Below are 27,882 nucleotides of genomic sequence, written 5' to 3'. Positions count from 1 at the left end.
ACCAAAGATGTTCAGGAACATGAACAGTCCATCGAAATTGCACCAACCTACCGAAGAGCATCCCATCCTGACCTTGCACCCCCCACCCACCCTATCCCTATAACCTTGCAGTACCATGAGTAATCACCATAACCTGCACTTTCCTGGGCACTTTGGATAATTTAACATGGAGAAAGTGAGGACTGCAGATGCTGGAGATCAGAGCTGAAAAATGTATTGCTGGAAAAGCGCAGCAGGTCAGGCAGCATCCAAGGAGCAGGAGAATCGACGTTTTAGACATAAGCCCTTCTTTAGGAATGAGGAGGGTGTGCCAAGCAGGCTAAGATAAAAGGTAGGGAGGAGGGACTTGGGGGAGGGGCGTTGGGAATGCGATAGGTGGAAGGAGGTTAAGGTGAGGGTGATAGGCCGGAGAGGGGTTGGGGACGGAGAGGTCAGGAAGAAGATTGCAGGTCAAGAAGGCGGTGCTGAGTCCGAAGGTTGGGACTGAGAAAAGGTGGGGGGAGGGGAAATGAGGAAGGTGGAAAAATCTGCATTCATCCCTTGTGGTCGGAGGGTTCCTAAGCGGAAGATGAGGCGCTCTTCCTCCAAGCGTCATGTTGCCATGGTCTGGCAATGGAGGAGGCCAAGGACCTGCATGTCCTTGGCGGAGTGGGAGGGGGAGTTAAAGTGTTCAGCCACGGGGTGGTTGGGTTGGTTGGTGCGGGTGTCCCAGAGGTGTTCTCTGAAACTTTCCGCAAGTAGGCGGCCTGTCTCCCCAATGTATAGGAGGCCACATCGGGTGCAGCGGATGCAGTAAATGATGTGTGTGGAGGTGCAGGTGAATTTGTGATGAATATGGAAGGATCCCTTGGGGCCTTTCCACCTAACCGGCACGTCTTTGAACTGTGGGAGGGAACTGCAGCACACAATGGAAACCCATGCAGACACAGGGAAACTATGCAAACTCCACACAGACGGTCACCCAAAGCTGGAATCGAACCCTGGTCCCTGGCGCTGTGAGGCAGCAGTTTTACCCTGGGTTGTTAGACCATATTTTGATTTGTTCTGGTTTTAATAAAATGTTCTATCCCATTAAATATAATCTGACAATGTTGCAGATTTTACTTTAACCATAAACCAAATGTTTATTATCAAAAGAAATGAGGATAAAATCGAATAAAGTAAACTATCAGTAATACAAATTCAAAGGTTTTTAAACAAATAGCAAAAGTATAATCCCATTAATCCCAAAGCACTCCTTTATATATTGAAAAGAAAAACAACAGCTTTTTAGTAGTATCCAAAGCACACTATTCTTACAGTATTAAAAAAACACACCGTGTATCTTACCTAAAAGCATTACTCACATAGTACTCAGATCATAATTCCTGAATCTAACACTTGAGTGCAATTAAGTCACTTGGTGACTTCAGTTTAAAGACTGGAACTGCAGATACATTGCTTCCTGGAGCTATTATGTACCTGAGTTTAAACACTCAGCTTCAAGTAACCTCTTAAAAGTTTTATCCCAACTTTTTGATCTGGGATTATCTCTAATGCTTTCCTCTTAAAATAATTTGGTTGCACTATATCCTTCTCAAGGACTTTCTTTATCCAGCCACCTTTAGTAAAGGGTTTCACAGGATGACTCAAAACTAGGGAAAAATATTCCCACTCTATGGGTATTTCCCTTAAACTTAAAAAATCCTCTCTCGGATCTTCTAGACTGGAGCTTGTTTATTTTGTTTGGTCGTAAACCCTACCAACATGCAAAAACTACCTAATAATTCTAAAGCTAAACCTCAAAACTGTTTTAAAGAAACTCACCATGGCTATAGAAATACTGACAAGTTAATTATTAACTTCAGATATATAGAAAACCCACCGGTTACAAAATCATAAAACCCAAACTTACAATGAATGATACTTTTAAAAAAATACAAACATAAATCACGTGAAGAATAATAACAAATGTTTAAGTTGACAGAGGAAGAAAGAGGAAACACACACACACCCAAAAACAACCTGGTAAGCATAGCAACCTGCTGGAGAAGGCCCAGTATGCCCAAACCAGTGAAATAGTCACAAATGAAGCAAAACTGTGTATCAAAAGCACCGAAGTGTAAGAAATAAGATCATCAACAAAATTAACTGTTCATTGTTGCTCTCGCTCAAAGTAACATGATTCTTGTATGTTCTATGACTAAACAAAACAATTTGTCATTAATTGTCCTATCACTACACAGATTAATTTTTTGTTAATATTTACCTAAACCCAACCACAAGTAAAGATTTCATGAAGAATTAAACTAACCCAAGACCAGAGAAACAAACTGAATGATCAATAATGAAATAATGAAAAGGAAAAGCTATGATCTATCTCGCTGAACCAGTTCTGTTAGATTGTACCTGTTTAAGGAGAGGGTCAGCCCCTCAGCTCCATCTTCAGTCCCCAGGCAAGGGGCCTCCGTTTCAATTACGAAACCTGGGTCTCAGTGCCCCAAACACTACAAGATATGACTTGGACCCTACAGTCAATCCAACAATTACTGGACTTAAAATTCTCAGCACTTGTCAAGTTTGTCTAAACTTCACCCTCATCCCCGTTGCCCTGCCCTCACACCCAGCCCGAAATCCAGTGTCCTCTCCCAACCCAGTTCTTTTCAGTAGTTTTGCTTTTGCAAGTTGGTGATGTTAAAGCCGAAAGAGTGAGAATGAAATGTGAGTCTTTCTAGTCGAGGTCCCTTTGTTGCTTCAAGCATCGACTCTCTCTGAATCTCAAGGTCGAAGAGCCCATCCCATCAGCATCACCCACGTAGACCTATGGAAGGTAACAGAAGAAATGATTACCCAATGGGATGGCGAGGGATCAAGTGAATTACCCAAATCATCAGTGAGATTAGAAACAATAAAGGGAGTCCATAAATTGCTCGAGCCTATTACATAAAGACAGAAGAAGGCAATCCAGCCTCTCCTGTATTTTACACTAGAAATGGAGGAGGTAATTCAAACTCTAAAACTGTTATGCATGATCAAGGAAGTCTGTTAGCTGTTTATACAAGTCTGGGGGCTATTCAGCCCTACAAAGCTGCTACACAGGAGGAGGGGAATATTTAAACCCTCAAGCCTGCTGAGCAATATCAGAGAGGCAATTTTGCCCATCATGCCTTTACAGAAGATCAAAGGTGTCAGTGGTGCTGCAGGCCCAATATTTAAACGCTTTGAGAGCTTGCTGTGCACATCTGCTCCCACATCACCATCCTTCTTGACATTAAAACAGTAGGTACTCTGCTCATGCACCTGTAACTTGTCTTGGGATGACATGAAGTTTTGCAATCACTGTCTGTGAGACATATTCAAATGTCCTTTGCAAGATCATGCTTATTTTTTTTTCTCCCCATTCCCACACAGCATCATCTGTGAAGACCATTGCAGATATGAGGGGAGCTTTCAAACCCAAGCTATTAATGACATTAGAAACCCTTCATATTATTGTCCTTTTGTTTTTAATTCATTCATAGAAAGAAGACATTACTGGCTAGATCAGCATTTATTGCCAATCCCTAATTGCCCAGGTGGTACTTAAGAGTCACCCACATCGATGTGGGTCTGGAGTCACATGTAGGCCAGACCAGGTAACGACAAGCAAACAATTTCCATTTACTGAAGGACTTCACTTGGGATTTTCTTCCTCAGCGAGGAGTGGAGGTGGGGGTCCTTCAATATTTTCAAGGCTAAACTGAATGGTTTGTTTATTAACTACAGAGTGAAACATTTTGGGGACAGATATGAAGGTGGTGTTGAGCCCGAAATCAGGTCAGCCATTTAATGATGAAGCAGGTTCTAGGGACTGAATGGCCTACTCTTGTTCCTAATCCATCTGTTCATGTGTATAAAGAACTTTACAAAGTGCTTTAAATTCAATGATGTACCTTTCAGGTGTAGTCAGTGTTGGCATATGGTGGCATATGGTAATTTTTAAAAATTCATTCATAGATTGTGGATGTCACTGGCTGGGCCAGCATTTATTACCCATCTCTAATTGCCCAGAAGGAAGTTAAGTGTCAACCACATTGTTGTGGGTTTGAAGTCAAATGTCGGCCCAACTCGGTAAGAATGGCAGTTTGCTTCTCTAAAGGACATTAGTGAACTAGATTGGTTTTTCACTGACAATCAACAATAGTTTCATAGTCATTATTAGACTCTTAATTCCAATTACTTATTGAATCCAAATCCACCACCTGTCATGGCAGGATTTGAGCCTATGTCTGCAGAACATTACCAGAGTCCCTGGATTAATAATCCAGCAATAAAAACTACGAGGCCATTGCCTTCCCTGTGCCACTAAGCTAATAATCCAGACACCTCCAGGTTGATATTCTAGGAAATTTGGCTCAAATACCACTTTGGCAGAGTTCTAGTGGTTAAATTTTAACCTGAAAGCAATATGGTTCATTAATGTCCTTTAGAGAAGGAAATCTTCCATCCTTAGCTGGTCTTGCCTACATGTGATTCCAGACCCATAATAATATGTGATTCTGGGCAATTAGGGAAGAGCAAAAAGTATTGGCATAGCCAGTGACACCGACAATCACATGAATGAATTAAAACAAAGATTTTATCTGGGTCAGAAAGAGGGACTCCAAACAGATTAGAAAATTTGGGCTCATGTCTACAGTGATATTATTAGATGGATAAATATTGATCCTTAGACTGTGGGGAAAAAACCCTATCCTTTTACAAAGCAAAGACGCATGTTCTTTTACGTGCATTTAAGAGGATAGTCAGGGTCTTTGTATAGTATCTTAAAAGAGCGCACTTTTGAAGAACGGACACCAGAAGTGAAACATTAAGTCTACTTTCTCTCCACAGATGCTCACTGACCTGCTGAGTTTTTCCTAGCAATCTCTGTTGTTGTTTCATGTCTCCAACACTCTCCCATTTTGAACCCACAATCTCCTAAGTCAGAATGTTATCCACTGAGCCATGCCTGCCCTCTATAAGTTACTAATGATTACCCATTTTACCTGCTTTTTCAGGACATGCACTTTCACCTTCCTGACCAAATTTCAGTCGGTTCTGCTCAGCAGTCGGACAATTTGACTCAAGGATGCCCCTCCTCGGTTGGAGAGGGAGCTCTCCTGTTGCTTGATACGCCATGTTCAGTTGTTCCTGAGCAAGCTTTAGGTGTCGGTGAACCACCTCAGACATCTCAAAACTCTCTGGTCCTAGGGCACCAAAGTTGTCATGGTATGGCATGTTCCCATTGCCCAGCTTGGTCTTGTCCTTGTGAAGCACAGAGTGGTAGCCCGGAGGGGCATAGGGGGCGCCCCTGGAGGAGTAGTAGAGCTGGGAGGCCAGCCGCCTGCCCCTCAAGCCATCCCTGATGCCACCAATGCCAAGGTGGAAGAGCTCAGCAAAGTTGAGCACTAAGCAGAGCCCACTGACCACATACATGACCAACAGGAAGATGGTTTTCTCTGTGGGACGTGACACAAAACAATCGACGGTGTATGGACAAGGAATTGTACTGCACACAAAGCCAGGAAGCACTTCAAACCCATATAGAAAATACTGGGCAGCCAAGAAACCAATTTCAAACAGAGTTCTCATCAGGAGCTGGAAAACATACATCTTCATGAGCCCATCTTCTTTTATACGCCTCCTGCCATCATGTGGCTTCTTCTCAGGAGCTTTCTTGTCAGCCTCAGTCTCAGGTTCATGCTCAATCTCCTCGCAGACCATGGGGTCTTCCTCATCATCACCTTCTGCCTCCTCGTAATCCCGAGCAGCTCCCCGATGCACAATGGGCATCTTTCTCTTGGGTTTTGGCTGTTGGGCACCCTCCATCCGGGCTATCCGGTGTATGGCATAGCCCAGGTATATAACGGATGGCACTGTGATCATGATGATCTGGAAGACCCAGAACCGGATGTGGGAAAGGGGTGCAAAGGAATTGTAGCAAACGTTCTCACAACCAGGTTGCTGAGTGTTACACATGAACTTGCTTTGTTCATCATGGTAGATAGGTTCACCACCAACTGCCAACAAAACAATGCGGAAAACAATGAGGACCATCAGCCAGACTTTGCCAACAAACGTGGAGTGGTTCTGGATCTCCTCAAGGAGCCTCGTCAGGAAAGCCCAGCTCATCTTGGAAGAGTGAGGCCTTCAGCGCAACCACACTGGAAGAAAGCAACAGAAAACAAGTATCAAGCCTCTAGTCAAGCTCCATCTGAACCCAAACGCAGATCAGGAGGACGCTACTCAGCCCTTTGAGCTTGTTCAGCCAACAGTTAATTAAATAATGGCACATCTTTATTCTAACCCTCTTTATCTTCCTTGACATCATATTCTGAATACCCTTGTTTAACATGTTAACAGTTATATATTACCAGAAGTTAGCCCTTCATTTAGAGATTAATACATTTTTCATTTTAATTCTATGAAGGTCTGTTCCTGTCATTCTCTGTCCATTGTTAACCCTTCTGATACCATGGTGTCTTGACTTGCTTTCCCTATTCAATTTATCTTATCTTCCCCTGGATCCAGTACCTCAATATTTAGTTTAAATCCTTCACTAAACTCCTAGGTAGTTCAATAGAATATATAACTCAACAGAACACTGATCCCAGCATGATCCAGATTAATACCATCGCAATGGTACAGCTGTTCTTTCCCCAGTACTGATAGCACTGCCCATGGGCCAGAATCCATTTCTCCCACACCAATCTTTGAGTCAAACATTTAACTTTCTCATCTTAGTTATCCAATGACAATTTTGTTATGGCTGAGGCACTAATACTGAGATTATTATATTTAAAGTTTTGCTTTTAGTCCCAAGCTACTCGTACTCCGTTAAGAGAACTGACGTCCGAGTCCCATCCCCATTATTGGTGCCTACATGGACCACAACAACTGACCATAAAAAATTGGAACAGAAATAGGTCATTGAGCCCATCGAGTCTACATTCAATGAGATCATGGCTGATACAAATATCCTCAACACCACTTTCCTGCTTTTTCCCTTAACTCTTCATTCCTTTACCAATGAAACATCTGTCTATCTCAGCCTTGAATACTTAATGATCTAGCCTTGACAGTACTCTTTGGTGAAGAATTCTACAGATTCACAACCCGCTGAAAAAGAAATTCCTCCAAATATCTGTCATAAATGGGTCACCCCTTATTATAAGATGATGCTAGACTTTCCACTAAGGGGAAACAAGATGTTGTGGTCCACATCTACACTGTCAACTCCTCTAAGAATCTTGTATGTTCCAATAAGGTCACCTCTCATTCTTCTATATTACAATGAGTACAGACCTAACCTACTTAACCTCTCCTCATTAGACAGTTTCTCCATATCTTGTTTCAGCCTAGAGAACTTCTCTGGACTGCTGTTCACATTATTCTTGCTGTGATCTAACTAGTACCTTGAATAGTATAATCAAAACCTCCCTACTTTTATACTTCATTCCCTTTCCTTTTCCTTATGCAATGAGCTCTCCAGCTCAGGACTGAACTCTCCCTTGTAGCTGCAGAGAATTGTGTCAATCCCCTGACTATTCTGTCTCCTATTATTGTTACACTCCTATTAACACTATCAATCCCCCCATCCCCTTTGAATGATTTCCTGTGCCATGGTACCTTGCTCAATTATCCCATTCCTTCTGCAACCACCACTTACATCCAAATAAGTTTCAAGTACTTCATTCCTCTGTGACCATAACAAAGGCTGAAATAAAAGCAAATTACGGCAGATGCTGGAATCTGAAACCAAAAGAGAAAATGCTGGAAAATCTCAGCAGGTCTGGCAGCATCTGTAAGGAGAGAAAAGAGCTGACATTTCGAGTCTAACTGACTCTTTGTCAAAGCTAAAATAAGGGAGGTGTTTATACTAGGCTGAGAGAAGGTGAGTCATGGCTGCAGAAGCAAAGGAAGCAATAAAGAAGTGATAATGGCAGTGCATAGAGAGATTATAGGGAGATTAGGAGCTGTGAATGACCAAGGCTGAAGCCGGTGCTATGTGACAAAATATGTGGGGGATGGGTGGGATGGGTGGGTTGGGTGAAGCCGCGGCAAAATGGAAAACAGGGGAAAAGGGTAACAAAGGGGATGAGGAGAGGAAAAAGGTGATGAGAGAGTGGGGAGCAAGAGAAAGAGGTAAAAATGTGTTGCTAGAAAAGCGCAGCAGGTCAGGCAGCATCCAAGGAACAGGAGAATCGATGTTTCAGGCATCAGCCCTTCCTGAAGCTCTGATCTCCAGCATCTGCAGTCCTCACTTTCTCCAGCGACAGAAAGAGGGACAATCAAGAAATAAGAGGTACAGAACAGTGAAAAAAAAATTTTAAAAAGGATAAATGAAATAAATAAAATAAAATTATGGAGCAGAGGGGTCGAGATGGGATAATCATCTGAAGTTGTTGAATTCAATGTTGAGACCGGCATGCTGTAACGTGCCTAGTCAGAAGATGAGATGCTGTTCCTCCAGTTTGTGTTGAGCTTCACTGGAACATTGCAGCAGGCCAAGGACAGACATGTGGGCATGGGAGCAGGATTGTGTGTTGAAGTGGTAAGTCACGGGAAGGTCCGGGACCTGATTGCATACAGACTGAATGTGCTCAGCAAAGCGATCACCCAGTCGGCGTTTTGTCTCTCCGATAGAGAGGAGACCACATTGGGAGCAACGAACGCAATAGACCAAATTGAAAGAGGTACAAGTGAAACGCTGCTTAATCTGAAATGAGTGTGGCCTTGGATGGTGAGCATGGAAGAGGTAAAGGGACAGGTGTTGCACCTTCTGCAATTGCATGGGAAGGTGCGTGTGTGATGGGAGAGGTGTTAGGTGTGATGGGACAGGTGCCGTGTGTGATGGGAGAGGTGTTAGGTGTGATGGGACAGGTGCCGTGTGTGATGGGAGAGGTGTTAGGTGTGATGGAGGAGTGGACTAGGTTGTCCCGGAGGGAACGATCTTTGCGGAATGCAGACTGGGGGGGGGGGAAGGAAAGATGTGCTTAGTGGTGGCTTTGTGTTGGAGTTGGCAAAAATGGTGGAGGATTATTCTTTGCATGTGAAGGCTGGTGGGGTGAAAGGTGAGAACAAGATGGATCTTATCTTTGTTCTGGGAGGGGAGGGAGGGGGTGAGGGTCTTGGTGTGGGAGATGGACCGCACACTATCGAGAAACCTGTCAACAACTGTAGGTGGGAAGCCATGGTTGGAGAAGAAGGAGCACATATTAAAAGCACAACTTTGGAAAATGGCCTCATCGGAACAAATGTGGCAGAGGTGAAGGAGCTGAGAGAAAGGAATAGAGTCCTCACAGGACGTAGGGTGAGAAGAGCTGTAGTCCAGATAGCTGTGGGAGTCAGTGGGCTTGTAATGGATATTAGTGGATAGACTATTGCCGGAAATGGAGGCAGAAAGGTCAAGGAAAGGAAGTCAAGTGTCGGAGATCGACCAGGTGAAGGTGATGGAAGGATGGAAACTGGAAGCGAAGTTTATGAATTTTTCCAGGTCAGGGCAAGAGCATGAAGCTGCACCGAAATAGTCACCGATGTACCGATAAAGCAGTTGTGGGAGGGGACCCGGGTAGGCCCGGAACAAGACTGAGTTTTTTCCCTTTCTATCTGCCTCACTCATAGTCACATCCTCCTATCCCTGACTATTGACCAAATCAGAGGACCCGAATGTAAGAGCTATATCACCAAAGTGATAACTTTCCCCTTCCCTCACATATCTCAGTAGCTGCACCTTAGCCTCCAGCTCATAAACTTTAAATCAAAGCTTCTGGAGTCACAGAGACTCAAACCAGCCTGGATCACAGGGGTAATTAGGTACCTCACATTCTGTAGTCACAACACCTCATCTGCCGAGTCACTTCTATTGTGCTTTAATTGAGTATTTTTTTTCCTTAATAAGTTAATAAATTATCATAATTTCTCTTCTCACTACCACTTACAAGACCAATTTAAACATTAGTAACCCAATAAACCTTACCACTTAGTACAGTTAATAATTTCTTTATTCGCTTCAGCTAGTCATTGTTATTTAAATATAATGTAGGTCACAGAGTCATACAGCATGGAAACAGACCCTTCAGTCCAACTAGTCCACACCAACCATGTTCCCAAACTTAACTAGGCCCACCTGCGCCTGGCCCATATCCCTCCAAACCTCTCCTCTTCATGGAATTATCCAAATGTCTTTTCAACAGTGTAAATGTACCTGCATTCACCACTTTCTCTGGCAGTCCATTCCACACACTAATCACTCTGTGTGTGAAAACATTGTCCCACATGTCCTTTTTAAATCTTTCTCCCCTCGTAAGCATTTGTCGAACTGGTTTGGGCCCCTCGACCCCAAACAACCCCATGTTGCTGCTTCTTCCCTGGTTCCTCGAGCACGTCTTTTGGAACATTCCCAAAGTTCCTTGGCCTGATTACTCTGACACCTTCAGTGTCCGTCCCAGGCCACTGATTTCACAGAAGAGGGAGGGTGCAGAGGAGATTTATCAGGATGTTACCTGGGCGACAGAGTTTCACTCATGAAGAGAGATTGGACAGACTGGGATTGTTATCCTTGGAACAGTGGTGACTGAAGTGGGATATGATTGAGATGTATAAAATGAGATCCTTGTGGGTTGGAGGAAAAAGCAGCCTGTTTTTAAACTGCAGCATTCCATGTGCCGTCGCTAACAGCAGTCACGAAACAATTAGTCAATTTATAGATTTCCAGTGATCGCACCATGGGCAGCCCTTAATGTAGTTCGCTTATGATCAGAAATGGGGGAGTTTATAACTGGGAGCAAAGAAATGGCTGACAAACTAAATTCAATCTTTATCTCTATCTTTGTAAAGAAGAACACAAATAACGCGCCAGAAATAATGGGAACCACAGGGCTTAGTGAGAAGGAGGAATTAAGTAAATCTGTATTAGTAATTAGAAGAAATTGATGGAATTGAAAGCTGATAAATTTCCAAGGCCTGGTAATCCATATCTCAATCTACTTAAGGAAGTGGCCATAGTAATAGCGAATGCATTGGTGGTCATCTTTCAAGATTCTTTAGACTCTGGAACAGTTCCTACAGTTGGAGGCTAGTTAATGTAACTCCATTATTTAAGAAGGGAGGTAAGAGAAAAAGTAGGCAATTATGGACCACTGAGTCTAACGGCGGTAGAGAGCAAGATGTTAGAGTCCGTCATCTACAATTGTGGAGAACAGCACAATCAGTATGGATTTACAAAAGGGAAATTATACTTCACAAATCTAGTAGATTTCTTCAAGGAAGTACCACATAGAGTAAATCATGGCAATGGGTATGATTTATTTGGTTTTTTAGAAGACTTTTGACAAATTTTTGCAAGGTTTGTGAAGGTTTGTAGCTCAGATTGAGGTTTAGGGTGTAGGATTGCTCGCTGAGCTGTAGGTTTGATATCCAGACGTTTCATTACCTGGCCAGGTAACATCATCAGTGGCGACCTCCAAGGCTAAGCAAAGACATGCCAGAGAATTCCTAGAGGCCTGGCACTCCAACCCCAACGCCATAAACAAACACATAGATCTAGATACCATCTATCAACCCCTCAGAACACGAACAGGAAATGACATCACCACAAACCCCAGGAACCCCATCCAGGACAAACATATAAATAGAAAGCAGGAGACAACAGCTTCACTTCACTTCGAGGTCGCTACTGATGATGTTACCTAGCCAGGTAATGAAACATCTGGATATCAAACCTACAGCTCAGTGAATAAACCTACACCTTAAACTTTTGACAAAGCTCGACATCGAGATTAGTGTGTAAAATTAAAGCACACGGGATTGGGGTAGTGTATTGAGATGGACAGAAAATTGGTTACCAGACAGAAACAAAGAGTTGGAATAAATGCATCTTTTAATTCTTTGAGGCGGTAACAAGCAAGTTAGACCAAGGAGAGCCAATGGATGTTATCTACCTGGACTTCCAGAAGACTTTTGACAAGGTACCACACAGGAGGCTGCTGAGTAAGATAAGGGTCCATGGTGTTAGAGGCAAGGTACCAGCATGGATAGAAGATTGGCCGTATGGCAGAATGCAGAGAGTGGGGATAAAAGGGTCCTTCTCAGGATGGCAGCCGGTGACAAGTGATGTTCCACAAGTGTCAATGTGAGGAAGGCAACTTTTCACTTTATACACTAACGATCTAGATGAAGGAACTGACAGCATTCTGGCTAGGTTTGCAGATGATACAAAAATAGGTAGAGGGACAGGAGGAGGCGGGTAGGCTGCAGAAAGATTTAGACAGATTAGGAGAGTGGGCAAAGAAGTAGCAGATGGAATACAATGTGAAAATTTGTGAGGTAGGAAGAATAGAGGCATGGACTATTTTCTAAATGGGGAGAAAATTCAGAAATCTGAAGTGGAAGGGGACTTGGTAGTTTTAGTCCAGAATTCTCTTAAGCTAAACTTGCAGGTTGAGTCAATAGTTAGGAAGGCAAATACAATGTTGGCATTTATTTCGAGAGGACTAGAATATAAAAGCAGGGATGTACCTCTAAGGTTTTATAAAGCTCTGGTCGGCACACTTGGAGTATTGTGAGCAATTTTGGGCCTCATAATTCAGGAAGGATGTATTGGCCCTGTACTGGGCCCAGAGGATGTTCACAAGAATGCTCCCAGAATGAAAGGCTTACCATGTGAGGAATGTTTGAGGAGTCTGGGTCTATACTCAATGGAGTTTCAAAGGATGAGTGGGATCTAATTGAAACTTACAGAAATCTGAATGGCCTGGACAGAGCGGGCTTTGGGAAGATGTTTCCATCGGTAGGACAGTCTAGGGCCCAAAGGCACAGCCTTAGAGTAAAGGGAAGACCCATTAGAATGGAGATAAGGAGAATCTGCTGCCAGAGAGTGGTGAATCCATGGAATTCATTGCCACAGGAGACTGTGGAGGCCAGGTCATTGAGTATATTTAAGACAGAAATAGAAAGGTTCTTGATTGTCAAGCAGATTAAGGGTTATGGGGAGAAAGCAGGAGAATAGGGTTAAGAAACTTATCAGCCATAATTGAATGGCGGAGCAGACTTGATGGGCCAAATGGCTTAATTTCTGCTCCTGTGTCTTCTGGTCTTTTTCTGAATACCAGGTAGTGACTAGCGGGGAAGATACTGGGACCACAGCTATTCACAATATATGTTAATAACTTAGATAAGGGTAATATCTCAAAATTTGCAGATGGCACAAGGCCGAGTGGAAAGGTGAGCTGTGACGAGGATGCAGAGATGTTGCACTGTGATTTGGACAGGCTGACTGAGTGGGCAAGCGATGGCAGATGAAGTATAATGTGGATAAATGTGAGGTTATCCACTTTGGAAGCAAAAATAGGAAGCACTTTATCATTTAAATGATTGTGAATTGAGAGAGAGGAATTTTCAATGAGGCCTCAGTATCTGTTGCTGAAAGTAAGCATGTAGGTGCAGCAGGCAGTAAAGAAGGGAACTTGTATGTTGGCCTTCACATGAGATTTAAGTACAGGAACAAGAATGGCTTGCTGCAAATCTTCTCGCTGTGAAGGCCAACAAACAAGTTCCCTTCTTTACTGCCTGCTGCACCTACATGCTTACTTTCAGCAACAGATACTGAGGCCTCATTGAACATTCCTCTCTCTCAATTCACAATCATTCAAATAATAAACTGCTTCCTATTTTTGCTGCTAAAGTGCATCTGGAATATTGTGTGCAGTTTTTGGTCTCTTATCTGAAGGAGGATGGTTATTGCTACAGAGTCATAGAGATGTACAGCATGGAAGCAAACCCATCCAACCCGGCCATGCCGACCAGATATCCCAACCCAATCTAGTCCCACCTGCCAGCACCTGACCCATATCCCTCCAAACCCTTCTTATTCATATACCCATCCAAATGCCTCTTAAATGTTGCAATTGTACCAGCCTCCATCACTTCCTCTGGCAGCTCATTCTATACCTGTACCACCCTCTGTGTGAAAAAGTTGCCCCTTAGGTCTCTTAGATTAGATTAGATTAGATTACTTACAGTGTGGAAACAGGCCCTTCGGCCCAACAAGTCCACACCGCCCCGCCGAAGCGTAACCCACCCATACCCCTACATGTACATCTACATCTACCCCTTACCTAACACTACGGGCAATTTAGCATGGCCAATTCACCTGACCTGCACATCTTTGGAGTGTGGGAGGAAACCGGAGCACCCGGAGGAAACCCACGCAGACACGGGGAGAACGTGCAAACTCCACACAGTCAGTCGCCTGAGGCGGGAATTGAACCCGGGTCTCAGGCGCTGTGAGGCAGCAGTGCTAACCACTGTGCCACCGTGCCGCCCTTTTATATCTTTTCCCTCTTACCCTAAACCTATGCCCTCTACTTCTGGACTCCCCCACCCCAGGGAAAATACTTTGTCTATTTCTCCTAATCATGACCCTCATAATTTTGTAAACCTCTATAAGGTCACCCCTCAGCCTCCACGCTCCAGGGAAAACAGCCCCAGCTTGTTCAGCCTCTCCCTATAGCTCAAACCCTCCAACCCTGGCAACATCTTTGTAAATCTTTTCTGAAACCTTTCAAGTTTCACAACATCTTTCCGATAGGAAGGAGACCAGAATTGCACGCAATATTCCAACAGTGGCCTAACCAATGTCCCAAGTGTTGGGATATGATGTCCTGTACAGCCACAACATGACCTCCCAACTCTTGCACTCCAACCGATAAAGGAAAGCATATCAAATGCCTTCTTCACTATCCTATCTACCTGCGACTCCACTTTCAAGTAACTATGAACCTGCACTCCAAGGTCTCTTTGTTCAGCAACACTCTCTGGACCTTACCATTAAGTGTATAAATCCTGCTAAGATTTGCTTTCCCAAAATGCAGCACTTCGCATTTATGTGAATTAAACTCCATCTGCCACTTCGCAGCCCATTGGCCCATCTGGTCCAGATCCTGTTGTAATCTGAGGTAACCCTCTTCGCTGTCCACTACACCTCCAATTGAGGGAGTGCAGCAAAGTTTAAACTAATTGTTTCCAGGGATGGCAGGACTGACATATGAGGAGAAATTGAGATGTTTAGGATTATATTCACGAGAGTTTAGAAAAATGAAGGGGAATTGCATTGAAACCTATAAAATTCTGACAGGACTAGACAGGTTAGATGCAGAAATTGAGTGCAAGTGTTGAGATATGGTGTTACAGCTGTGCAAGACACATTTGGAGTACTGCCCTGTACAAACCTGTCTTTGTGGGGATTTTAAACAAACAGTAAACCACTTTTCACAGCTGAATAAATAATCAAATAATTTTTTTAAAAATCCCTTATGTAGAGGATTTATGTGCAAAGCTGACAGGGGGGTGCTGTCTGTTGTGAACCAGACCAGATCCTCTCACACTAGTTTAAGAAGTTAAGCGAGACCCTAAAGTTTTATTTTAAAGGTAGATATGAAGTGCTTGTTCTAGATGTGATGCAACTAGTCAAACCACTTGACATTAAAAAAGCAAAATTTATTTAGACATTATTGTTAAAATACAAACAAAAGAAAGAGGAATTTAGAAGAGTTTAACTAAATAATAGATACAGTATCCATTACTAATTAACTCTTTCAATATAGTAATATCCCATAAACAAACCCATTGTGAAAAGGTAAATTCGGACATAGATTTTTATGTGCAGTTTCCCACTCCAGGAGGGAACAACATCGAGAGATTTCAGAGAAAGTCACAGTTCAGATCATTTTACTGAAGCTTGTAACCCTTCTGGGACTCAAACAGCTTCCAACTGCTACAACTGAAGAAAAAACTAGAAAGCCTGATCTGGGAGAACTGGCCACACCCCGGTCACAACTGATTTAAAAAAACATATAGGCCTCTTAAATTATTGACTTAGATCAGCTGCAGTAGACATTTCAACACCTCTGCCTTTATAACCTCTCTTCAAAAAAAAACCCAGGACAAAGTAACCTTTTTAAACTTGACAGCATCATCACGCTGTCCTTCACAAAGATGGACATAAGTCATGCACACTTGTGATTAAATGAGGATTCGCAGACATATGCTACAATTAATACCCATAAGGATTTGTTCCAATATACGAGACTGCCATTTGGGGTATCATCAGCCAGTGCAATTTTTCAGTAGATGATTGAGAATGTTTTAAAAGGTCTATCATAAGTCGCTATTCATCCAGATGACATGCAAAGAACAGGGAAGATCCATAAGGAGCACTTATAGAACTTGGAGATCATCCTTAGACATTTCTCCCAGGCAGGTGTAAGCCTTAAAAGGGAAAAATATGTGTTCCAGACACCCCAACTGATCTACTTGGACTACAGAGTCAACAATAGACAATAGGTTCAGGAGTAGGCCATTCTGCCCTTCGAGCCTGCACCACCATTCAATATGATCATGGCTGATCATCCTTAATCAGTATCGTGTTCCTGTCTTATCTCCATAACCCTTGATTCTACTATCCTTGAGAGCTCTATCCAACTCTTTCTTAAATGAATCCAGAGACTAGGCCTCCACTGCCCTCTGGGGCAGAGCACCCCACAGAGCCACCACTCTCTGGGTGAAGAGGTTTCTCCTCATCTCTGTCCTAAATGGTCTACCCCGTATTTTTAATCTGTGTCCTCTGGTTCAGCACTCACCCATCAGCGGAAACATGTTTCCTGCCTCCAGGGTGTCCAATCCTTTAATAATCTTATATGTCTCAATCAGATCCCCTCTCAGTCTTCTAAACTCAAGGGTATACAAGCCCAGTCACTCCAGTCTTTCAGCGTAAGGTAGTCCCACCATTCCAGGAATTGACCTCGTGAACCTAAGCTGCACTCCCTCAATAGCCAGAATGTCTTTCCTCAAATTTGGAGACCAGAACTGTACACAATACTCCAGGTGTGGTCTCACCAGGGCCCTGTACAGCTGCAGAAGAACCTCTTTGCTTCTCTACTCAATCCCTCTTGTTATGAAGGCCAGCATGCTATTAGCCTTCTTCACTACCTGCTGTACCTGCATGCTTACCTTCATTGACTGGTGTACAAGAACACCCAGATCTCTTTGTACTGCCCCTTTACCTAAATTGATTCCATTTAGGTAGTAATCTGCCTTCCTGGCTTACACCTGTTGGAAGGGAATGTGATTAGTCACCTGGCTCCCACACCTGTATTGGAGTTAGGGCTTTCCTTTGGCTGCTGAATTATTATGGAAAGTTTATACAGAACCTGGCCTCCATCCTGGCATCTTTGCATCAACTCTTAAATGAAGGTCAGCCTTGGAAATGATTGAATAGCCAAACCATAGCTTTCAGGGAAGTGAAGAAACAGCTATCACCCTCCAAGATGTTGGTACACTATGATCCCAAGCAAGATTTTATGTTGACATGCAATGCCTACCCATAAAGTATTGGGGTAAGGTTAAAAATCACACAACAGCGTATTAGGCAAGAACTTTCAAAAGCTGATTCGGGCCAGATGTTTGGAAGTAAAGGGACGGCTGGAAAATGGGAAGCCTTCAGAAATGAGATTACGTGAGTCCAGAGACAGTATATTCCTGTTAGGGGGAAAGGAAAGGCTGGTAGGTATAGGGAATGCTGGATGATTAAAGAAATTGAGGGTTTGGTTAAGAAAAAGAAGGAAGCATATGTCAGGTATAGACAGGATAGATCAAGTGAATCCTTCGAAGAGTATAAAGGCAGTAGGAGTATACTTTTTTTAGATTAGATTAGATTACTTACAGTGTGGAAACAGGCCTTTCGGCCCAACAAGTCCACACCGCCCCACCGAAGCGCAACCCACTCATACCCCTACATTTGCCCCTTACCCCTTACACTACGGGCAATTTAGCATGGCCAATTCACCTGACCTGCACATCTTTGGACTGTGGGAGGAAACCGGAGCACCCGGAGGAAACCCACGCAGACACGGGGAGGACGTGCAAACTCCACACAGTTAGTCGCCTGAGGCGGGAATTGAACCCGGGTCTCTGGCGCTGTGAGGCAACAGTGCTAACCACTGTGCCACCGTGCCGCCCACAAAGAGGGAAATGAGGAGGGCAAAAAGGGGACATGAGATAGAGCCATAGAGATGTACAGCATGGAAGCAGACCATCCGGTCCAACCTGTCCATGCCGACCAGATGTCCCAACCCAATCTAGTCCCACCTGCCAGCACCTGGCCCATATCCCTCCAAACCCTTCTTATTCATATACCCATCCAAGTGCCTCTTAAATGTTGCAAATGTACCAGTCTCCATCACTTCTTCTGGCAGCTCATTCTATACCTGTACCAGGTAAAAACAATGATGCTGGAAACCAGATTCTGGATTAGTGGTACTGGAAGAGCACAGCAGTTCAGGCAGCATCCGAGGAGCAGTAAAATCGACATTTCGGGCAAAAGCCCTTCATCAGGAATAAAGGCATAAAGCCTGAAGCGTGGAGAGATAGGTGAGGTGTGAGAGGGGGGTTGGGGGAGATAGTAGCATAGAGTATAATAGGTGAGTGGGGGATGGGATGAAGGTGATAGGTCAGGGAGGAAGGTGGAGTGGATACGTGGAAAAGAAGATAAGCAGGTAGGACAAGTCATGGGGACTGTGCTGAGCTGGAAGTTTGGAACTAGGGTGAGGTGGGGGAAGGAGAAATGAGGAAACTGTTGAAGTCCACATCGATGCCCTGGGGTTGAAGTGTTCCAAGGCAGAAGATGAGGCGTTCTTTCTCCAAGCGTCTGGTGGTGAGGGAGCAGCGGTGAATGAGGCCCAGGACTCCATGTCCTCGGCAGAGTGAGAGGGGGAGTTGAAATGTTGGGCCACAGGGCGGTGTGGTTGATTGGTGCGGGGGATACCCGTACCACCCTAGCAATGACTGCTCTAGCTTCCCACAGTGTTCTAGGGTCCACCTGATCAGGTCCTGGGGATTTATCCACCTTTATGCGTTTCAAGACATCCAGCACTTCCTCCTCTGTAATCTGGACATTTTACAAGATGTAACCATCTATTTTCCTCCAGTCTATATCTTCCTTATCCTTTTCCACAGTAAATACTGATGCAAAATATTCATTTAGTATCACCCCCATTTTCTCCAGCTCCACACAAAGGCCGCCTTGCTGATCTTTGAGGGGCCTTATTCACTCCCTCGTTACCCTTTTGTCCTTAATATATTTGTAAAAACCCTTTCTGGATTCTCCTTAATTCTATTTGCCAAAACTTTTGGGAAAGCAAATCTTAGCAGGACTTATACACTTAATGGTAAGGTCCAAGGGAGTATTGCTGAACAAAGAGACCTTGGAGTGCAGGTTCATAGTTCCTTGAAAGTGGAGTTGCAGGATAGTGAAGAAGGCGTTTGGTATGCTTTCCTTTATTGGTCAGTGTATTGAGTACTGGAGTTGGGAGGTCATGTTGCGGCTATACAGGACATTGGTTAGGCCACTGCTGGAATATTGCGTGCAATTCTGGTCTCCTTCCTATTGGAAAGATGTTGTATAACTTGAAAGGTTTCTGAAAAGATTTACAAAGATGTTGCCAGGGTTGGAGGATTTGAGCTATAGGGAGAGGCTGAACAGGCTGGGGCTGTTTTCCCTGGAGTGTCGGAGGCTGAGGGGTGACCTTATAGAGGTTTACAAAATTATGAGGGTCATGGTTAAGATAAAGTATTTTCCCTGGGGTGGGGGAGTCCAGAAGCATAGGTTTAGGGTGAGAGGGAAAAGATATAAAAGAGACCTAAGGGGCAACTTTTTCACACAGAGGGTGGTACATGTATGGAATGTGCCGCCAGAGGATGTAGTGGAAGCTGGTCCAATTGCAACATTTAAGAGGCATTTGGATGGGTATATGAATAGGAAAGGTTTGGAGGGATATGGGCCAGGTGCTGGCAGGTGGGACTAGATTGGGTTGGGATATCTGGTCGGCATGGACAGGTTGGACTGAAGGGTCTGTTTTCATGCAGTACATCTCTATGAATCTATGAGTCTATGTTCTTAGTCATTGTGGACGCCCACTCAAAGTGGCTGGACATGCATAGAGTTCATCAAACACAGAGACAATGATAGAAAAACTGCTCACTTCTTTAGCAATACACGGATCCCAGAAGTGTTGGTCACAGATAACAGGCCATTGTTTACTGCAGTGAATTTGAGTACATTCTAATGTTGAATAGTATTTGTCATATAAGGATAGCTCCATACTATCTATCATCCAGTGATCGTGCAGAAAGAGTGGCACAAACCTCAAAGGAAAGTTTAAAGAAACAACCTATGGTTTCCCTACAGACCAAACTGTCCTGGTTCCTATTGGATTGTAAGACCACCCCTCATGTAATGACAGGGAGAACTCTGCTACTGGAGAGAAGACTCTGCGTCAGGTTAAATCTGAGCTTCCCGACCTGGTGGACAGGGTGAAATGGCATCAGGAATGCCAATGGCGGTCACGACTCCACTAAGCGAGAGAGACAGGAACAAAAATTTGGTATAGGAGCCACGAGAATGGCCCTGCCTGAGTGAGAGGCATGGTTAGTGCAAGGTCAGGTCCAGTAATGTATAAAGTTCAGGTAATGCAATGGTCTCGAACAAACATGTGGACCATATGAAAGGTGCAAATTCACAAACTGAGTGGGGGCACTCCTCAACAGCTTTTCAAATTGTTCTGGAATCCATGAGTTCTATCTCTCCATCAAGAATTGAAGTTTCCTCAGAATCTGAAATGGGTGATGCTGCCTCTATGCCTTTGCCACCTCAAGAAGAGAATGAATGTCTTCCAAAATGCAAAGGAGGAGCGGCACGGTTTCTCAGTAGTTAGCACTACTGCCTGACAGCACCAGAGTCGCAGGTTTGATTCCAGCCTCGGGCGACTGTCTGTGTGGAGTTTGCATTCTCCCAGTGTCTGCGTGGGTTTCCTCCGGGTGCTCCGGTTTCCTCCCACTGTTCAAAGATGTGCAGGTCAGGTGAATTGGCCATGCTAAATTGCCCATAGTGTTAGGTGGATTAGTCAGAGGGAAATGAGTCTGGGTGGGTTACTCTTCGGAGGGTCGGTATGAACTGGTTGGGCCGAAGAGCCTGTTTCCACACTGTAGGGAATCTAATCTAATCTAATTTGCGTTACATGTCACCTGTATCACAGATAGAGTTGGAAGAACCTGACGTGATGCTCAAATGATCTAGGTGGAGCTACAATAAAAAGAAATAGCCTATGAGCTCAGACTCAGAGGGGCAGGGATGTGATGATTTTAACAAGGTCAGTCAGGTGGATACCATAAAATATACTTTCCTGTTTGGAGCTGTTAATCAGGGAGCCCTTGCTGACCAATAAGAACAGAAGTGACTGATATTCTTTTCGCCCTGGGAGCTGGCTTTTAAAGAGCTAGATTGATGTCAAAGCCTCTCAATGTGTAAATAAAGGGTGACTTGGTGATGGGATACCGGCCTCTGGGGAGAAAGATTTAAAGGGAAATGGGCCAAATGTGGGCAAATGGGACCGATTCAGTTTAGGAAACCTGTTTAGCATGGATAAGTTCAGCCAAAAGGTCTGTTTCCATTCTCTGTGACCGCATGATTCTGGCAAGGGTGTTCCTAATGCTGTGGAAATCCAGAACCAGAGGTTATAGCTCAAGGATAAGGGGTAAACCTTTTAGGACTGAGATGAAGAGAAATTCACATCAAAGCTGTTTCCGACTGAGTATAGCATCAAGGAGCCTGAGTGGACAAACCTCTCTATTGGTTGGAGTCATAGATGGCACATAGAAAGATGGTCATGGTTGTTGGAGGTCAGTCATTGTGGCTCCAGGACCTTTCTGCAAACGTTCCTCAGGATAGTGTCCTAAGCCCAAACATCTTCAGCTGTGTCATAAATGACTTTCCCTCGATCTTAATGTCAGAAATGGGGCTGTTTGTTGATGATTTGTGCAATTTTCAGCAACATTCATGGCTCCTCAGAGGTTCACCTGCCTCTCTTCCAACCTAGTTTACTACATCAGGTGCTCCCGATGCGGTCTTCTCTGCATCGGGGAGACTGAACATAAACTTACAGCATAGTCCACCAAGCATCTCAGCCAGGGCTGCAGGGGTTGACGGACCTCCTATTAACTGTCCATTTTAATTTCCCTTCCCACTCACTTTCTGACATGACCATCCTTGGCCTCCTCCAATGCCACAATGAACCAAACCGCAAGCTGGAGGAACAAAACCTCATTTTCTGCCTGAGCAGCCTACAGCCTGGAGGACCCAACATTGAGTTCTCCAATTTCAAATAAACTCCCTTCCCTTCCCCTCCCCAACTCCCTTCCACTCCTCCCAGTCACCTGCCGATTTATTCCTCCCACTGACCAACCAGGTCATACCCTCTATAAAAGCAAATTACTGCGGATGCTGGAATCTGAAACCAAAAGAGAAAATGCTGGAAAATCTCAGCAGGTCTGGCAGCATCCGTAAGGAGAGAAAAGAGCTGACTTTTTGAGTCTAACTGACCCTTTGTCAAAGCTACCCTCTGCCTGTCTTCACCTATCCCCACTTCACCACCCTGAAGAAGGGCTACACCTGAAACATCAACATCTCCACCTCCTGATGCTGTCTGACTTGCTGTGTTCTTCCAACCTCCTGCTTGTCTAGAACTTAGAATTAGAATCCCTACACTGTAGAAACAGGCCATTTAGCCCAACAAGTCCACACTAACTCTTCGAAGAGTAATCCACCCAGACCCATTCCCCTATCCTATTACTCTACATTTCCCCTGACTAATGCACCTAACCTACACATCCCTGAACACTATGGGCAATTTAGCATGGCCAATTCACCTAACCTCATTCCTGATGAAGGACTCCTGCCTGAAACATCGATTTTCCTGCTCTTTGGATGCTGCCTGGCCTGCTGTGCATCTCCAGCACCACTCTAAGCTTGACTCTAATCTCCAGCATCTGCAGTCCTCAGCTTCATCTAAATCATCTGACCTGCACATCTTTGGACTGTGGAAGAAAACCAGAGCACCTGGAGGAAACTCCACACAGACAGTCGCCCAAGGTTGGAATCAAATCTGGGTCCCTGGCATTGTGAGACAGCAGTGCTAACCACTGAGTCACTGTGCCACCCTTAATGTGGGCGTCTATCTCGGATACTGAAGCAGTCCATTTTCAAATGCAACAAGACCTGCGCAATATCAGGGTTTGAACTGACAAGTGACAGGTAACATTCATGCCAAACAAAAGCTAGGCCATTACCATCACCACTAAGACACAATCTAACCACTCGGTGAAAGTGAGGACGGCAGATGCTGGAGATTAGAGTCGAAGTGTGGTGCTGGAAAAGCACAGCAGGTCAGGCAGCATCCGAGGAGCAGGAGAATCGACATTTTGACCAAAAGCCCTTCATCAGGAATCTAACTACTGCCCCTTGGTGTTCTGATCACTGAATCACTCACTATCAACTTCCTTGGGATTACCATTGACCAGAAACTGAACTGGACTCACCACATAAACACAATGGCTACAAAAACAGATAACTCACCTTCTGACTTCCCAAAGCCATTTACAAGACAAAGACGTGTTATGGAATAATCCCCACTTGCCTGGATTAGTGTGGCTCCAACAAAGAAGAATCTTGACACCATCCAGGACAAAGCAGCCCACTCGATTGGCACCACATCCACAATTATTCACTCCCTCCACCACTGACACTCAGTAGCAACAAAGTATACTATCCACAAGATGCATCGCAGAAATTCACCAAAGATCTTCAGGCAGAAATTTCCAAACCCACGCCCACTTCCATCTAGAAGGATAAGGACAGCAGATACGATGGGCACAGTACCACCTGCAAGTTCCCCTCCAAGCAGAAGGAGGCAATAGCCTAGTAGTATTGTCGCTAGATTGTTAATCCAGAAATTTAACTAATGTTCTGGGGATCCCAGTTCAAATCCTACCATGGCAGATGGTGGAGTTTGAATTTAATAAAAGAATCTTGAACTGGTCTGGTGTTCATGAAGCCGTTATTGATTATTGGAAAAAACTTATCTAGTCCACTAATGTTCTTGAGGAATCTGCCATCTTACTTGGTCTGTCACCTGGCCTACATGTGATTCCAGACCCACAGCAATGTGGTTAACTCTTAACTAACCTATGGGCAATAAATGCTGGTCTAGCCAGAGACGCCACATCATATAAATGAATAAAAAAAACTTGGAAATATATCAATATATCAAGAAACACCTGGACAAATACATGAATAGAAAAAGAACAGAGAAATACGAATCTTGCAAGTGAAGACAGTTTTAATATAGATGGGCAAAATGTGTGTGCACAGTCTTATAAGGCTGAAGGGCTTGTTCCTGTGCTTATTGTTCTTTGTTCTTCAATGTCACTGGTTCAAAACCCTGGAATTCCCTCCCAAATAGCATTATGGGTCAACTCACAGGATGCGAACTGCAGCAGTTCACCACCATCTTGTCAAGGGCAACTAAGACCAAAAATAAATGTTTGACACCTACATCTCACAAATGAATAGTAAAATAATTTTTTTCATGCAGAGTGGTGAGCCTGTGGAATTCACTTGCACAAAATGGTTGAGGGCGAAACATAATGTGTTGTCAAGAAGGAGAAAGATATTGCTCTTATGGCGAGATGGATCAAGAGGTATGGGGGTGGGTGATATTAAGTATTGAGCTCGATATTCAGCTATGATCATATTGAATGGCAAAGCAGGCTCGAGGGGTCAAATAGCCTCCTACTGCTCCTATCTTCTATGTTTCTATGTTAAAGGGGTCAGGTGTCCTATCATTGAACTGGGTCGGTTATGTCCTCTTGAATCTGAACAGCACTCAGTATATCCTCTTCAAATCTGGATTTAGGAAACCCATGTCTCAAAATGAACCGAGGCCAAGCAGAAGGTGCCAGGTGATTTTGCAACACTGAATAAGAATGCAGGCAAGTTGTAACAGCAACACTGTGAAAGCAACCACAGATTGAAAGAAGCAAACACAGAGTTGAATGTGCCCCAGGCGAGCATTTTCCTAATCTTGGCTATGCCAACACAGGTATGCACAGCCAAACAAAGCAACAGCTGCATCTGGGAGACAGTAAAATTGTATAATTTTGCTTTTAGGAGAAAGTGAGGACTGCAGATGCTGGAGATAAGATCTTAAAAATGTGTTGCTGGAAAAGCACAGCAGCTTAGGCAGCATCCAAGGAGCAGGAGAGGGCTTATGCCCGAAACGTCGATTCTCCTGCAGGAGAATCGACGTTTCGGGCATAAGCCCTCTCCTGCTCCTTGGATGCTGCCTGACCTGCTGCGCTTTTCCAGCAACACATTTTTAAGCTCTAATTTTACTGTTAGCCCAGACAGAGGCCATTCATTCCATTATGCCTATGACAGCTCTTTAGCAATCACATCCAATCTGTCCAACCCCCCAGTTTTTGCCACATAGTGGAAAATCACATTCACCTGTTGGTTAATGTGTTCCAGTGTATATCCAATTGCTTTTTCAAAGTACCTCTGCAATCTGCCTCCAGCACTCTATCAGATCATACATTCAGAGTCTTAACAACCTTCTGAGTGAACCTGAGTCTCATTTTCCTCTGTTCCGATTACCAATTACTTTAAACCCCAGAACCTCTGATTAACTGCCCAACCACCAGAGGAAACCCCGTCCTGTCAAACCTGCTGTGTCAAGCTCCCCATGAGTCTAGATTCTCCTGTTCAGGGTCTTCTTAACCTTCCCTGCCCAAAGTGAACAATCCCACCTTCTCCGGTCCTTACACACAGTTGAAGACCCTCGTCTCATTCTAACAAAGGTCTTTGCACCCTCTCCAGGATGTAGTTGACTCTTAACTGCCCTTTGGGTAATTAGGGATGGACAATAAATGCTGGCCTAGCCAAAGACACCACATCCCATGGATAAATAGGGAAAGGAAAAAAACACTATCCTCTCACTAAAACCAAACCAGGTTGACTAAGACTTCCTTATTTTTGCATTCAATTTTCTTGGACTGTGTGTTTTTTTTCAGAAAGCTAAGAGAAAGTTGTGAAGGAAAGTTAACTAGCCAGAGTCTCTTGACTGACTACTTCTTTACAATCAGCAAACTATCCTAGTTTAAGGAGAAAGACCTTTGACAGAGCATGTTGATTATTCAACTTACCTAAAAACTTGATCAATAAATGTCTTTTCTCCAGCCTCTTCAAAAACTGACTCCTTATGATGCAAGCAAAAACAAAAAAGTTTAAAATTCACAAAAACTGTTCACTGCTGCATGACACCCAACAGGACTGAGCTGAATTAGAAGACTCCTGACTATATAACAGTTAAGTCCCACCCCTCGAGCAATACATTATCCCCTGTAAATGAAGAGCAAAAAATTCCATTTCAAAACAGGAAATCATTAACATGTCAAGTCTGAATTCATATTCATTTTGCTGAATATTTTACAAACTTGTCTGCTCATGCATCAAAACAGATTCCATTTCCAAACCTCCCAGCCTCGGCTGATGACTAACAGTTTTTAAGAACTTTGTTGATTAATCTTGCTTCTCCGTCACAGTTTCATTGGGGTTAGCACTCTCCCCTCAGCATCAGAAGACGCTACATTTCCTTTAGTGACTGACTCCTCTCTCTGTTCACAGTACTATCCAACAACGGGATTGTATCATAACCATCCCTTGCTGTAGTTCTGTCTGACTTGAGCATGTTACTCATTAGATTTCTGTGCATCTCTGGATTCAGTCACTTGTTGCATTGTTCTCGGTAGTGTAGAGGTTGTTATCAATATGAAGGCTTCCACCTCTTCAACGAAAACTACTTCCATCTTTAGACCTGCCCACCAGGATACAGGACAAATCATCCGCTGTTTTCACAAATACGCACTGTCTTTCAATAAAAACTCATCACCTCAGTTAGAATCTTTAAACGTGTAGATGTATTTTAAAGTAATTTACTTTAAAAGAGTCACTCAAACTTCACCTCTATCTTGAAGTGAAGTCTGAGAACTTAGTCTGCAAATTTTTCACATGCCCTATTGGCAGTTCTTTCTCTATCGATACATATCTTGCTCAGTATCTGATTAGTGAAAGGGATACTTAGTAAATAGGATATATGCTTTCCATCCACCTGCATCTGAAATTGTTCAGCAACCAGTCCTACAGAATCTCAAGCAATGACAGTGGATAGAGTTAATGATGTAGTGGTAGTACCATTACAGTAGTAATCTAGTAATTAAGACTAATGCTCTGAAGATACAGGTTGCAGTCCCGCTATGGTGAAATTTGAAATTAATGAAAGTTTGGAATTAAAATGCTAGTCTACTGGTGATCATGTTGATTAGTGTTAAACCCCATCTGATTCACTAATGACTTTCAGGGAAGGAAACTTATTATCCTTACCTTGCTATCTGACTCCAGACCAACAACAGTGTGATTGACTTTTAACTGCTTTCTGGGCAATAAATGCACCAATTCTATTATCTATTGCCAACCTCCTGCTTTCCCCCCTTTTGACTGCACACCATTTATAAGTTCATAAGGTGTATGAGCAGAATTAGGCCATTCGGCCCATTGAATATGCTCCGCCATTCGATCATGGCTGATATGCCCCTCACCCCCATTTTCCTGCCTTCTCTCCATATCCCTTAAATTCATTGCTAATTAAAAACCTGTCGAGTTACTTCTTAAATTTACACGCTGTCCAAGCATCCACCATACTTTGGGGGAGTGAATTCCACAGATTCACAACCGTTTGGAGAAGTAGCTTCTCCTCTACTCTGTTTTAAATTTGCTACCCCTTATCCCTAGTCCTCGAATGCCCTACAAGAGGAATCATCCATTCCATATTGAATCCCTACAGTGTGGAAACAGGCCATTTAGCCCAACAAGTCCACACCGACGCTCTGATAAGTAACCCATCTAGAGTCATACTTCGATCCTATTACTCTACA

The 27,882-nt window shown here is 43.8% G+C and overlaps 1 protein-coding gene across 1 annotated transcript; it reads right to left on the bottom strand.

The window, feature by feature from the left end:
- Nucleotides 1–1,181: 1,181 nt before the first annotated feature.
- On the bottom strand, nt 1,182–26,228 carry LOC140482471 (gap junction gamma-1 protein-like). Its single transcript, XM_072579996.1, has 3 exons — nt 26,095–26,228; nt 5,007–6,164; nt 1,182–2,800 (listed from the first exon to the last, which is right to left on the bottom strand). Exons 2-3 carry the CDS (start codon nt 6,130–6,132, stop codon nt 2,787–2,789), a joined length of 1,140 nt encoding a protein of 379 aa, XP_072436097.1. The 5' UTR covers nt 6,133–6,164; nt 26,095–26,228; the 3' UTR covers nt 1,182–2,786.
- Between the last annotated feature and the right edge of the window lie 1,654 nt (nt 26,229–27,882).

This window comes from Chiloscyllium punctatum, chromosome 10 (genome assembly GCF_047496795.1).
Source record: "Chiloscyllium punctatum isolate Juve2018m chromosome 10, sChiPun1.3, whole genome shotgun sequence".
Classification (NCBI taxonomy): Eukaryota; Metazoa; Chordata; class Chondrichthyes; order Orectolobiformes; family Hemiscylliidae; genus Chiloscyllium; species Chiloscyllium punctatum.
The sequence above is the reverse complement of the archived record's forward strand: the minus strand, read 5'-3'. Positions and strand labels throughout refer to the sequence as shown.